Source organism: Eschscholzia californica, unplaced genomic scaffold (genome assembly GCF_041429995.1).
Source record: "Eschscholzia californica isolate CP2 unplaced genomic scaffold, dmEscCali1.0.p SCAF_3, whole genome shotgun sequence".
Classification (NCBI taxonomy): domain Eukaryota; kingdom Viridiplantae; phylum Streptophyta; class Magnoliopsida; order Ranunculales; family Papaveraceae; genus Eschscholzia; species Eschscholzia californica.
Window position 1 is genome coordinate 22,029,255 of NW_028238420.1, and position 14,715 is coordinate 22,043,969.

General features: G+C 33.7%; 1 protein-coding gene across 5 annotated transcripts; it reads left to right on the forward strand.

Annotated features, from left to right (window-relative positions):
• Positions 1-263: 263 nt before the first annotated feature.
• Positions 264-14,425, forward strand: LOC147549030 (tubulin-folding cofactor B-like). Of its 5 annotated transcripts, XR_015236917.1 has the most exons (9): positions 264-827; positions 1,146-1,264; positions 1,496-1,557; positions 1,999-2,040; positions 8,464-8,659; positions 9,829-9,904; positions 11,980-12,055; positions 13,786-13,938; positions 14,122-14,425. XR_015236917.1 is itself a non-coding variant. In XM_086665935.1 (6 exons), the coding sequence occupies exons 1-5, from the start codon at positions 808-810 to the stop codon at positions 9,892-9,894; spliced, it is 309 nt and encodes a 102-aa protein (XP_086522061.1). In that variant the 5' UTR covers positions 264-807; the 3' UTR covers positions 9,895-9,904; positions 11,980-12,014. The 5 variants fall into 5 exon arrangements, 1 of the variants encoding a protein (XP_086522061.1); XR_015236918.1 differs by lacking the exon at positions 13,786-13,938; XR_015236919.1 differs by lacking the exons at positions 13,786-13,938; positions 14,122-14,425 and adding an exon at positions 6,210-6,358 and having other exon boundaries at positions 11,980-13,250.
• The last annotated feature ends 290 nt before the right edge of the window (positions 14,426-14,715 follow it).

Below are 14,715 nucleotides of genomic sequence, written 5' to 3' on the forward strand. Positions count from 1 at the left end.
CGCTTACGCCAGTCAAACAACAGAAAATAGAAAATGAAGAAATAATTATTTTTTCTCCCAGCGAACCAAACGATAGAAAATATGAAATTATTTATAGAGATAATTATTCTCGAAGAAAAAGTTTCTCGAGGTAAAAGTTTCTCTATTTTTTTTCCTTTTCCCTAATTGCTATCAAACAAAACCTTAGGAAACACGCTCTCTTTCCTCTCTTGGGGGTTATTTATGTAAATTCAGCTTGTTTTTCTCTTTTCTCTCTTTCTGTTGTAGTCTTGCAGATGAGAGCGACGGTGAGATGCTATCATTCTTCTCTCTCCTTCCATCTCCCCCACCTTTTCTTGAAATCTCTCGCCTCACAACAATCTTCGTTCAAAGGGAGAAATTAGGGTGAAGAATCTACCCCTAATTGAAGAAACAAAGAATTAAACACTAATTGAAGAATCAATTCAAGAATCACCCCCTAGTTGAAGAACCCTAGTTGAATAATCAATCAAGAATCAAACAAAGCTCAAGTTAGGGTTTTAATCGTTTTTTCTTCGTCTTGTTTCATTCTTGACCTAAAGCTCGGTTGAATTAGGGTTACAGATTTTTGTAACAACACTGAAGGGTTGCGATTTATAAATCTCAAGTTAGAAAGAGTGGAATTTTCAAGGGTATTGAAACAGAAATTCCACTCTTTCAAATCGTCTTTGTATTACTATTGCTTGGAAGGAAGGAAGGAGGAAGTGATGGCTAATAAGTTACAGATTGAGGGAGACGATTCTGTCCTTCTCCGAGTAACGCATTCTAATCTCAAGACCTTCTCATCAGATGTTTGTTTCTCTCTCCAGGTACTACTCTCTTCCTTTCTCTCTCTCTCTCTAAATCTGCAGACTAATTTTATTAACAAAAATGTTGGTATCTTAATTACTTGATATAATGAATGTTTTGTTTAATGTTTTGAAAACCCAAGTTCCTATTTGTTTTTCATGGAAGGGTTACAATTGACAAACCAAAGTGGCTACTGGCTATATCATATACTGTACAAATGGGAAGAATTTGGACTAGTGCCAACTTACACCCCGATTCATGTTTAAAGTTTTTCTTAGTGTGGCTTCTTATATGTGTTACATGATCTTATCTGATCAACTTGTTCTAATTTATGGAAGGTTCCGATTACATATAGTAGATCTGGATCCGTCTTCAGTAACCTCTGGTGGCTGGTTGGAAGATACTTCATTGGTGGAGAAATACTCAATTTCTGAAGAAGCCTATGACAAACTAGGTGGTGAGTTTTATTTGATTAGTGTCAATCTTGAGAGATTGTTAGGTTGTTGAGCTTGGGTCTTGGTCAGTATTCCTTGTACTGGGGAAGTGTTTTTTTTTGTTTCTTTTTAACTTCTCATTTTCCTTGCTGTTTCTTACTTTACGTAAAGAAAATGTTTTGTTTTCTAACTTTTCTTTACGTTGTATTTCTCGTTCTTGGATTCTTAACATTAACAACTCATGAATGTTTCAGGTACTTTTAGAAAATTCAAGGAAAAAATGGCTTCTCAAAACCCATCAATTGTACAGAGTAAAGTAAGCACCTAAGTTTTATTGTTAACATACTTAAGATCATCTTATCTTACCATGGAAACCAATTTTTTTTATTACTGCTTTAAAATCAGTCCAACACTCTGTCCATTCGATGTATACCATGTAGTAGCCTCTATATATTATGCTATCTCTTCACTAAAGTTATAAGTCGAAGATGACATACATTATGAGAAATGGATGCACAAGTGCCGGTGGAAGGAATTTATGACAAGGTTCAAATATCATTCTGAGGTGTCTTGGGTAGGAACTCATACCTAATTTCAAACAAATTAAGACATTTGATTGAGTAAAACATCTTTGAAACAAGTAAACAACCTTAGAGAGCCCCGGGTTACCACCAAAATATAAACAGAGCAGGAAATACGATGAATTTGATGTTTTGGATCATAGTGTTGCCTTAATTGATATGGATTTTGTGTGCAGATACCAGATAACTACATGGAAGACCTTTGTGCAAATATCAAGGTTAGACATCTCTGTCAGTTTAATTTATGTTCCTTTCTTTTAGTTATCTTTTCCTTCCAGTGGCAATTACCATATCTACCATGAAATGTTTTATGTGGATGTACTTGTTTGATACAAAAAAATGAATCTACCTTCACCCGATGCTGAGTGTGTCAGGGCTCATTTGTCAAGTATAATATTATATTCTTTATATATGAAATAGATAAGGGAATAGTAACAGAGATATGTAAGTTGGTTACAACTATGTTAACACTGATGTTTTATTAGACTATTAATGTCTATTAACAGTATTAGTGGCGCATTAAAGGTTGAGAAGAACTCTATCGCTTTAATTGATGAGAGATTGTAAAAAAGTATATTAATGGATTTACTTGGTTTCAGTGAAAGGATAAGTAGCACAGTGAGAGAAAATGGTAGTTCGGGGATTCATATTACTTAGAATCAGAAAAATTTTCAGCTTTAGTCTGCAGCCTCTTAGTTGATGGTCGTGAAAATCCTGAGCTAAAATAAAAGAATTTCGCCCTAGATAATTATCAAAAAGGTGCATAACGTACATAGTGGTTTCATATTTCATGGATAGCCTACTTAAATGAGTTTATGGGTTGTTTATTTACTATCAATGGTAATTCTATTGGAACTTCCATTATAACGAAGGAGCTGGGATAGCCTACTTAAATGAGTTTATGGGTTGTTTATTTACTATCAGTGGTAATTCTAGAATAACATGTTCAATTCATAAATCTCAGGTTTTTCCTTTGATTTGTTTTACTCAATTGGATAAAAACCTAAACATTGACCATCACATTTTTTTTACTTGGAAGAACAAGATCTTCTAATTGATTTTCTTGATGGTACCGATGAATTCAAAGTCTTGACTCTTGGCTCTTGACTATCACTTTTTCTATATAAAGTTGTTGTTGTCTTCCTTTCTTGCAACTCATTAAGCGTAGCTATCATTACTAGAAGACATGTTGCTTTCTTGTCCTATCACATACTTGTTATATCATTTTATTAAAGAAGTTTCAATATTACCTTATGCAAGTACATATATTCTATTTGTCCACCAATAATTAAGGGAAGGGTTCCACAATCCTGGGGATTGATGCTTAAGACATGGTGTATATGTCTTGTTTTACCCAATAATTGATTTTTTTTCTTATTTACACTACTGCACCTGCTTCATAATAGTGATGCGTAAGAAACTTCAATGTGCTATTTAGTATATTGTTCCATCAATATTCGAGGGAGGATTATACATTTGTCCGTTGTGATGCTTAAGAATTAAAACTTTAATGTGGTATACCACATTGTTCCATCGACATTCGAGAGAAAGATTATACATTTGTCGATTCTGATGCTTGAGAAATAGAACCTCAATGTGGTATACCACATTGTTTCGTCGAGAAAGATTTTACATTTGTTAGTTGTGATGCTTGAGAAATGGAACCTTAATGTGGTATACCACATTGTTCCATCAATATTTTCGGGAAGGATTATATATTTGTCGGTTGTGATGCCTAAGAAATGGAATTTTAATGTGGTATACCACATTGTTCCATCGATATTTTCGGGAAGGAATATAAATTTGTCCGCTGTGATGCCTAATAAAATTGAACTTTAATGTGGTATACCACATTGGTCAATCAATATTTTCGAGAAGGATTATACATTTGTCGGTTGTGATGCCTAAGAAATGGAACTTTAATGTGGTATACCACATTGTTCCATCGATATTTTCGGGATGGACTTTACATTTGTTGGCTGTGATGCTTAAGAAATGGAACTTTAATGTGGTACGCCACATTGTTCCATCAATATTTTCGGGAAGGAATATACATGTCCGCTGTGATGCCTAATAAAATTGAACTTTGATCTGGTATGCCACATTGGTCAATCAATATTTTCGAGAAGGATTATACATTTGTCGGTTGTGATGCCTAAGAAATGGAACTTTAATGTGGTATACCACATTGTTCCATCGATATTTTCGGGATGGATTTTACATTTGTTGGCTGTGATGCTTAAGAAATGGAACTTTAATGTGGTACGCCACATTGTTCCATCAATATTTTCGGGAAGGAATATACATTTGTCCGCTGTGATGCCTAAGAAAATTGAACTTTAATGTGGTATACCACATTGGTCAATCAATATTTTCGAGAAGGATTATACATTTGTCGGTTGTGATGCCTAAGAAATGGATCTTAAATGTGGTATATCACATTGTTCTATCGATATTTTAAGGATTACAGATTTGTCGGTTGTGATGCCTAAATAATGGAACTTTAATGTGGGATACCACATTGTTCCATGAATAATTTCGAGAAGGATTATACATTTGTCGGTTGTGATGCCTAAGAAATGGAACTTTAATGTGGTATACCACATTGTTCCATTTGTATTTTTGGGAAGAAACAAATATTTGTCGGTTGTGATGCCTAAGAAATGGCAGTATAATGTGGTTTACCATATTTTTCCATTAATATTCTTGGGATGGATTATACATTTGTTTGTTTTGATACCTATGAAATGGAACTTTAATGTGGTATACTTTATTGTTCTATAATATTTTCTGAAAGAATTATACATTTGTCAGTTGCGTTGCCTAAGAAATGGAACTTTAATGTGGTATACCACATTGTTCCATCAGTATTTTCGGAAAGCTTGTACATTTGTCTGTTGAGATGCCTAAGAAATGAAACTTTAATGTGGTATACCATATATTTCAATCAATAATCGAGGGAAGGATTATACACTTGTGGGTAGTGATGCTTAAGAAATAGAAATGTGGGATACCATATTGTTCCATCAATAATTGAGGGAAAGATTATATATTTGTCGGTAGTGATGCTTAAGAAATTGAACTTGAATGTGAATATTGTTTCATCAATAATTAAAGAAAGTATTATACACTTGTCGTTAGGGATGCTTAAGAAATGGAACTATAATATGGTATATCATATTTATTTATCAATAATCGAAGAAGGAATATACATTTGTGATTTGTCGATAGTGATGCTTTAGAAATGATTTTTTAATGTGCTACATACCATATCGTTCCATCAATTTTCAAGGGAAGAATTATACATTTTGCGGTTGTGATGCTTAAGAATTGAATCTTTTACATGGTATACCACATTGTTCCATCAATATTCGAGGGAAGGATTATACATTTGTCGGTTTCAGTGCTTAAGAAATGGAACTTTAATGTGGTGTACCATTACAATATATTTTCTGCAATAATCGAGGGAAAGATTATACATTTGTCGGTTGTGATGCTTAAGAAATTGAACTTTAATGTGGTATACCAATGCAATAAATTTTCGTCAATAATCGAGGGGAAAATTATACATTTGTCGGTTTTGATGCTTAAGAAATTGAACTTTAATGTGGTTTACCATATATTTCCATCAATAATCGAGGGAAAGATTTTACGTACCTGTGTAGTGATGTCGAAGAAACAAAACTCTAACGTGGTATACCATATTATTCCATTGAAGTTGGGGGAAGGATTATATAATTGTGGTTGTGATGCTTAAGAAATGAAATTTTAATGTGGTATACCATATATTTTCATCAAAATAACCGATTGAAGGAGACCATGTCATGGAGGTTGGTCAATGGTTCTTAGCCCATCAGATATTCTAGAAATGTATAATCTTGGGGATGTTGGTCATTCATCATCCTAATGGACTTTCTTTTTAGTCACTAAGTCAATATGATTCAGAAAAAGAATCAACATTCTTAAAGGCTGGAAATTCAGCTTATTGGTGTAAAAACGAAACAGTTTTCTCCTTCAGTATATAGAATGTATTAGACTATAAAAGGTTTAATGGATAAGCAAATAATTGTCTGTTTCTAGAGTAAGATCATGACTTCGAAAATAGTTTTAGATCTAGGAATGTAAATTGATTCCTCTAATAGGTAACCAAATAAATATTTGTTTTGGTGACTCGAGAAGCAACGCTTCGAAAATAGTTTTAGATCTCCTCTCTTGATGTTGACGAAAAACTGCTTAGGAGAAAAAAAGGTTAGTTAATTTTGGCCAGATTGTTTGATATACGTTACAACTTGAGCATAATTTTGATTGACTTGTCCTTAATACTAATAATATAGACTGTAAACCTGACATGTATTTTTAGTTATTAATCGGTTGATGGCTTAAACAGGAGTAAGCAATTTAGTTTGCACTTGAAAAGTTCAAAAGCATTGACAAGGCTGCAAAGATGCCAGTACTAGAATCAGTTTGTTTTCAGCTTTTGTAGATGGAAATTTTAATAAAATCGAAGAGTTCATCTGCTTTTGCATGGCAAAAAAGGTGAGCTTCTTGTGCAGGTAATTTTGGGTATGTTTGTCATATCTTGAGTGCCTGTCCTAGTTAAAAATAAAGGGCACGTTATATCTTCAGATATCTACTCTAGACTCTCTATCAGGAGGTTTGCATTAAAAGTTGAAAGTTAGAATCGGAAATCATTTTGCCACCCTGTTTCGTAAGAGAAGAACAAACTGGTCGAGATGGGTAATAATCTACTAAAATCGTGAAATGTTCAATTTTGTAGCTCTTAACTGTTAAACAATGTCCACTATGTTGCATTATAATACCTAGATCCTTATACAAGGATGATTCTAACTAACATATTGTTAGTGTGGATGACAACTTCAATCATTATGGATGATCCCCTTAAACAAGCACAAGCTTCTCGCACGATGTCAATTTTATTACAGAGACCCCTAAGTCACAAGCTTATCAGGTATCTGCATTCATATTCAGGAGCTGCTAAATATGCTAGCTCAAAGCTGGGAGGTCACTTATTGGTTTTTAAATTAAGAGCAATTCTCTCCTAAAGTAGAGAATGTAATGGACTACAAAACGTTCCATGGGCGACCAGTTTACGATTCATTTTATAGTTTCACATAAAATCAAATTTTGAACTCTCGTATGTAAATGGGTCTGCCGTACAAGTAATTAGATAAAAATTATTTCGATGGCAAGAAATAACCTTGCATTTTGGCCCTGTAATTGTCTTGTTTGTTGACGTGGAAGAAAAAAGCAGTGATAAAGAAATAAGGTCCGCTAGTTTTGTCCGAATTGCTTGATTTTTGTAACAATCTAACTTCGTATAACCCTGCACCTCTTTATACGGATATAAACTAGGTTCCTTCTATTAGGAGTTGAATTTAAGGGGTCACGATTTGTTTGTCCCGGTACATTTGTGGGCCTCGGACACCGAAAGCTTTATGAGGACTCAGGTGTAAAAGTTCACCTAAGTTGTAGTCTCTGTAGCAGTTATTCATTGGTTAACTGCTTCAATCGGAATCGGCAATTTAGTTTGCACTTGAAAGATTTAGGAGAAATTTCATGACATCTTTGTAGATTTTCTTCTGGACTTTTGCTGCAAAGTTTCAAATTTGGATCTGTGTTTTCAAGTTTCATAGTTGGAATGTTTTGTATCGTGATTGATTAGTTACTTTTTATGAGAACCCAAATGCTTTTCTGATATCTGCATAGCTAAATTAGATTTGCAGCTGAGAACACTAGAGTAATACTATATTTTAACCTGTAATTCAAATAGTTCTACCAGTGGTTATTGATGCTTATATTATGATCATGGACAATACCCTACCATCAGTAATTGTGGAATGCCTAACAAGTTTGTTTCGGATAAGTAAAAGATATATTACAGAATAGCCGTAAAGATCACACATTTGTCTTCTTCAGTTAAAAAACATTTTTGAAATCTGAAGAGAATCAGTTCGTACAATAGTTCTACAAGAGCATTTGTGAGGGGTTTGCATCTTAAGTTCGGAATTAGAACTGGAGTTTAGTTCGTTGTTAAGCTAATCTGATTCGTAAACACAATAATTGCTTCAATCATTTACAATGATCATTCCAGACAAGAACAAGCTTAGCGTCTAATATCTCTTCTATAATGGATTTTTTTTGTGTTAGTCTTCAAGAAGGATTCACTGAATTAAGTTCTCTCAGGCCTGGGAAATTAGATTTTGGTATTCACGGCGCAATTAATCTCTCTTAGATTAGAGAATAAATTAGACTGTACGATAAAAGGCTTCATGAATAAACTCCATATTTATTGATTTCAATTTTATTGTTGTCTCATGTTTCAACATTGAGATTTGACATCGAAATCAGATTTTGACCTTGAGATGTAAATTGATTTCTCTTAAGGTAATCAAGCAAAAATCTGTTTTTCCCAATGGCGAGAGGAAATCATGCCAGCCTAGTGTTTACTTTCTTTTTCGTTTTCGAACAAAAAAAACAGTGAAGAAGAAAGAAGGCTAGTCAATTTCCCGCAGATTGCTTGATTTACATTACAATTTAGAAGTACTTTTAGTTTTTGATTCACTTTTCCTCAATAGTCTATTTGGCAGTTATAGTTTGCATTTGCACTTGAAAATATGCAGAGAATTGTCCAGGCTGCAGAGATGCAAATACTGGAATCAGTTTGTTTTTCAGTTTTCATAGCTTGAATTTTCAAGAAAATCAGTGAGTTCAACTTGCATTGTCAACGAGAACTACGAAGATTAATTTTCTTATTTGATTGCCAAGATGTTGAAGATGATTATTGAGGTGAAAGAGGGAGAGAGGAAGGCTAGAAAGGTGAGTTCTCCTTCTAGTTGAATCGTATTACCTAAATAAGTTCATATTAATGGTACAGTATCTGCAGCTTGTTTCTCACGTCACTACTAGTTAAATAATATCGATAGTGCATGTTGTATCGAAGAAATAATGTGTTCCAGTTTTTTTTCAATTGCTTGAGGTTAATACATGCCTGGGGATATTGGTAATTCATCACTCATAAAATAAATGGTCTGGCCTATAAGTTTCTCCTCAGGAAACTCCACTACGAGGTTTGCTCATAAGTTTGGAAGTTTGAATCGAAATTTATTTCGTCACCAAGCCATTCTGATTTGTAAATAGCAGAACTAATTGCTCGAAACGGGTAATGATCTATTTAGATCGTGAATATAAGAATTATACTAGCTCTAAGCCTCTAGCTGCTTAACAATAATATGTTACATTGCGATAGCTGGCCCTTATACTGAGACTACCCTAACTAAATATTTTTTCTGTAAACGACATGCTTCAATCACTTGTGGTAATCCTTCCAAACAAGCACAAGCTTATTGCCTAAGGTCTCTTTGATTACAGGTCGCAAAGCTTATCTAGGTGTATGCAATCACATTAGTTGATGAAGTTGGCTTCTTCTTTTTAAATTCTACTTTTAGAGATAATTATTGCAAAATCCATTTTGATTATTTGCTGTTTTGTGTTTCTCAAAATTTATTAACTCTACTTTATTGTTTCAACTAGATTTCTAGTAAGAGGGCAGGGTTTCAGCCTTAAGGTTGTTTGTCCGAATCCTTCGCAGTCGTGGTCACCGGGAAGCCTTATCTAGATTGCATCTGCATAGATCGGCAAATAAAATCAGTGAGACTTGGGTGTAAAAATTCACCCAAGTTGTAGTCAACACTAATAACTTGAAATGTTGACCAGACATCTAATGCCTACTTGCAGTTATTCATCAATTTACCGCTTGAACAAGAATGTTCGATCTCAGTTTGCTCTTGATAGATTGAGTGTAATTGACAGAGAATCTTCGTAGAATTGACAAAGCATCCAATTTATTAACTATACTCTTATTTGTTAGTTTTTCAATTTTATAGTTAGATTTCTTATGGCGTAATAGATTAGTTATTTCTAAAGAAAATGTGAAGAGTTCATATAACATTTGACAGATATGATGCTTTTCTGATATTGAATTGCAGGATAACATGATTATTGAGGTGAAGGAGGGAATAAATTGGATGGTTAAAAAGGCGAGCTTCGTTTAAAAATATGCAGGTAATTCTCTTTCTAGTTAAACATATCAGTCATATAGTATCTGCAGTTGCTCTCTCATCACTTATCACTATTAGTTACATAGTGTCTATAGTCGTCAATCACGCATAAAAAACTCTGGCCGAGTATATTGTAACCTTGGCGGTTATTTTGTTTTCTATTTCATGGGATTGTCTGAGACCGTCATAAACATATTAATGTGTCAAGACATTAGTATGAAAGATGCAAACGACCTGTCAAAGCTAAAACACCTTTTAGGAAAATTTAGGAACCGTACATGATAGTCTGGCAGATTGTCGGCACAAAATTGAACTGACAGTAAGGCACAAAATTTGAGGGAAGGACTACATATTTGTTGGTTGTGATGCCTAAGAAATGGAACTTTAATGTGGTATACCAATTTGTTCCATCACTACACAGGTATGTAAAATCTTTCCCTCGATTATTGATGGAAATATATGGTAAACCACATTAAAGTTCAATTTCTTAAGCATCAAAACCGACAAATGTATAATTTTCCCCTCGATTATTGACGGAAATTTATTGTATTGGTATACCACATTAAAGTTCAATTTCTTAAGCATCACAACCGACAAATGTATAATCTTTCCCTCGATTATTGAAGAAAATATATTCTAATGGTATACCACATTGAAGTTCCATTTCTTAAGCACTGAAACCGACAAATGTATAATCCTTCCCTCGAATATTGATGGAACAATGTGGTATACCATGTAAAAGATTCAATTCTTAAGCATCACAACCGCAAAATGTATAATTCTTCCCTTGAAAATTGATGGAACGATATGGTATGTAGCACATTAAAAATTCATTTCTAAGACATCGCTATCGACTAATCACAAATGTATATTCCTTTTTCGATTATTGATAAATAAATGTATAATCCTTCTCGAAAATATTCATTTCTAAGGCATCACAACCGACAAATGTATAATCCTTCTCGAAAATGTATAATTCTTAAGCATCACAACAGAATTACGTATAATTCCTCCCTCGAATATTGATGGAACAATAGGGTATATACCACATAAAATTTTCATTTCTTAAGCATCACTATCGACAAAGGTATAATCCTTCCTCTATTATTGATGGTTAAATATGGTATACCATATTATAGTTTCATTTCTTAAGCATCGCTACCGACAAATGTATAATACTTCCCTGGATTATTGATGGAACAATAAGATATATCACATTAAATTTACATATATTAAGCATCGCTACATACATACATATAATTTTTCCCTCGATTATTCATGGAACACTATGGTATATACCACACTCTCATATCTCAAGCATCACTACCCTCAAGTGTGTAATCCTTCTCACGATTATTGATTTGAAATATATGGTACAACACATTAAAGTTCCATTTATTAAGCATTATAGCCAACAAATGTATAATCCTTCCCGTAAACATTGATTGGACAATGTGGTATACAACTTGAGCATAATTTTATGGTTTTTGATTGACTTGTCCTTTATACTGATAATATAGACCGTAAACCTGACATGTATTTTTAGTTATTAATCGCTTGATGGGTTAAACAGGAGTAAGCAATTTAGTTTGCACTTGAAAAGTTCAAAAGCATTGACAAGGCTGCAATAATTTTTTTCTAGAATACAAACAACAACATAAACATTAGATATAATCGCAATAATTTGAGGGTAGAACTACATATTTGTTGGTTGTGATGCCTAAGAAATGGAACTTCAATGTGGTATACCAATTTGTTCCATCCATGTTTTCGGGAAGGATTAAACTTTTGTTGGTTGTAATGCCTAAAAAATGGAACTTTAAGGTGGTATACCACAGTGTTGCATCAATATTTTCGGGAAGGATTATACATTTGTTGGTTGTGATGCCTAAGAAATGGGACTTTGATGTGCATACCACATTGTTCCAATCAATATTTTCAGGAAGGATTATACATTTGTCGGTTGTGATGCCTAAGAAATATAATTCTACAATAATAGATTAGTTATTTCTAATGAAAAAGTGAAGAGTTCATATAACATTTGACAAAATATGATGCTTTTCTGATATTGAATTGCAGGATAACATGATTATTGAGGTGAAGGAGGGAATAAATTGGATGGTTAAAAAGGCGAGCTTCGTTTAAAAATATGCAGGTAATTCTTTTCTAGTTAAACATATCAGTCGTATAGTAACTGCAGTTGCTCTCTCATCACTTATCACTATTAGTTACATAATGTCTATAGTCGTCAATCACGCATAAAAAACTCTGGCCGAGTATATTGTAACCTTGGCGGTTATTTTGTTTTCTATTTCATGGGATTGTCTGAGACCGTCATAAACATATTAATATGCCAAGACATTAGTATGAAAGATGCAAACGACCTGTCAAAGCTAAAACACCTTTTAGGAAAAATTAGGAACCGTACATGATAATCCGGCAGACTGTCGGCACAAAATTGAACTGACACTAAGGCACACAATCATTTTTCCTATGCACAATGGACGCAATTCAGACTTGCTGTCTCAATAGGATTAAGTAACCGTGGAAGTATTTTTAAACTGTCATTATTAATGAATAATTATAGAAGTACCACGTGGGTGAAATTATTTTCATATTTTTAGGTAGTAAAATTTATTTGTATGACTTAGTCTATCGGCCTCCATCAAACAAAAATCCTACTTATGTCCATGCTTGGTGGTGTGTGACTGTGTGTTTGATGAAAATGGTGGGCGTGTGTGTGGTGGTTTGGCGATGGAGGAAGTGGTGGAGGCCTGGTAGTGGAGGCAGCGACGGGATTCAAACAACAACATAAACATTAGATATAATCGCAATAATTTGAGGGTAGAACTACATATTTGTTGGTTGTGATGCCTAAGAAATGGAACTTCAATGTGGTATACCAATTTGTTCCATCAATGTTTTCGGGAAGGATTAAACTTTTGTTGGTTGTAATGCCTAAAAAATGGAACTTTAAGGTGGTATACCACAGTGTTGCATCAATATTTTCGAGACGGATTATACATTTGTTGGTTGTGATGCCTAAGAAATGGAACTTTAATGTGCATACCACATTGTTCCAATCAATATTTTCGGGAAGGATTATACATTTGCCGTTTGTGATGCCTAAGAAATGGAACTTCAATGTGGAATACCATATTGTTCCACAATATTTTTGGGAAAGATTTTACATTTGTCGGTTGTGATGCCTAAGAAATAGAACTTTAATTTTGTATACCACATTGTTCCATCGATATTTTTGTGAAGGATTATACGTTTGCCTAAGAAATGGAACTTTAATGTGGTATACCACATTGTTTTAATCAAAAAATTTCAAGAAAGATTTTACATTTGTCGGTTGTGATGCCTAAGGAATGGAACTTCAATGTTGTTGATTTACATCAATATTCGAGGGAAGGATTAAATATTTGTCGGTTGTGATGCTTGAGAAATGGAATTTTAATGTAGCATACCATATATTTCTATCAACAATGGAGGAAAGAACTATCCGTTTGTCGGTTGTGATGCCTAAGAAATGAAACTTTAATGTGGTATACCACATTGTCCAATTAATGTTTACGGGAAGGATTATACATTTGTTGGCTATAATGCTTAATAAATGGAACTTTAATGTGTTATACCATATATTTCAAATCAATAATCGTGAGAAGGATTACACACTTGAGGGTAGTGATGCTTAAGATATGGGAGTGTGGTATATACCATAGTGTTCCATGAATAATCAAGGGAAAGATCATACGTATGTCTGTAGCGATGCTGAATATATGGGTAGTTAGGCTTCATGATGGATAAAATATATTAGTATATACAATTCTAATATATTTCTATTATTTTTGTGGTTTTGTAAAACTTCCACACTAACAGAAACGTTTCCACGAAACATTTCCACTTTTGGGTCGACCGAAATTCCACCGAAACCGAAGTTTCATTCCTTGCATACATTATGAGAAATGGATGCACAAGTGGCGGTGGAAGGAATTTATGACAAGGTTCAAATATCATTCTGAGGTGTCTTGGGTAGGAACTCATACCTAATTTCAAACAAATTGAGACATTTGATTGAGCAAAACATCTTTGAAACAAGTAAACAACCTTAGAGAGCCCCTGGTTACCACCAAAATATAAACAGAGCAGGAAATACGATGAATTTGATGTTTTGGATCATAGTGTTGCCTTAATTGAGATGGATTTTGTGTGCAGATACCAGATAACTAAATGGAAGACCTTTGTGCAAATATCAAGGTTAGAAATCTCTGTCAGTTTAATTTGTTCCTTTCTTTTAGTTATCTTTTCCTTCCAGTGGCAGTTACCATATCTACCATGAAATGTTTTATGTGGATGTACTTGTTTGATACAAAAAAATGAATCTACCTTCACCCGATGCTGAGTGTGTCAGGGCTCATTTGTCAAGTATAGTATTATATTCTTTATATATGAAATAGATAAGGGAATAGTAACAGAGATATGTAAGTTGGTTACAACTATGTGAACACTGATGTTTTATTAGACTATTAGTGTCTATTAACAGTATTAGTGGCATTAAAGGTTTAAGAGAACTCTATCGCGTTAATTGATGAGAGATTGTAAAAAAGTATATTAATGGATTTACTTGGTTTCTGTGAAAGGATAAGTAGCACAGTGAGAGAAAATGGTAGTTCGGGGATTCCTATTACTTAGAATGTATAATCCCTCTCAGTTGATAACTACGATTGTTAATCTAATAAGACATTCTAAAAATGTTTATGAAGCGAAGTCGTAAGTAAGCTTCAAGAAAGGAAATTAAGAAACGCATTT

What these genes read in the sequence shown, in the direction of transcription:
- LOC147549030 (XM_086665935.1), top strand. Translation starts at nt 808, where the DNA reads ATGTTTGTTTCTCTCTCCAG. An exon ending in AGCCTATGACAAACTAGGTG is followed by an intron (nt 1,265 to 1,495) that starts GTGAGTTTTATT and finishes TGAATGTTTCAG; the next exon opens with GTACTTTTAGAAAATTCAAG. An exon ending in ACCTTTGTGCAAATATCAAG is followed by an intron (nt 2,041 to 9,828) that starts GTTAGACATCTC and finishes ATTGAATTGCAG; the next exon opens with GATAACATGATTATTGAGGT.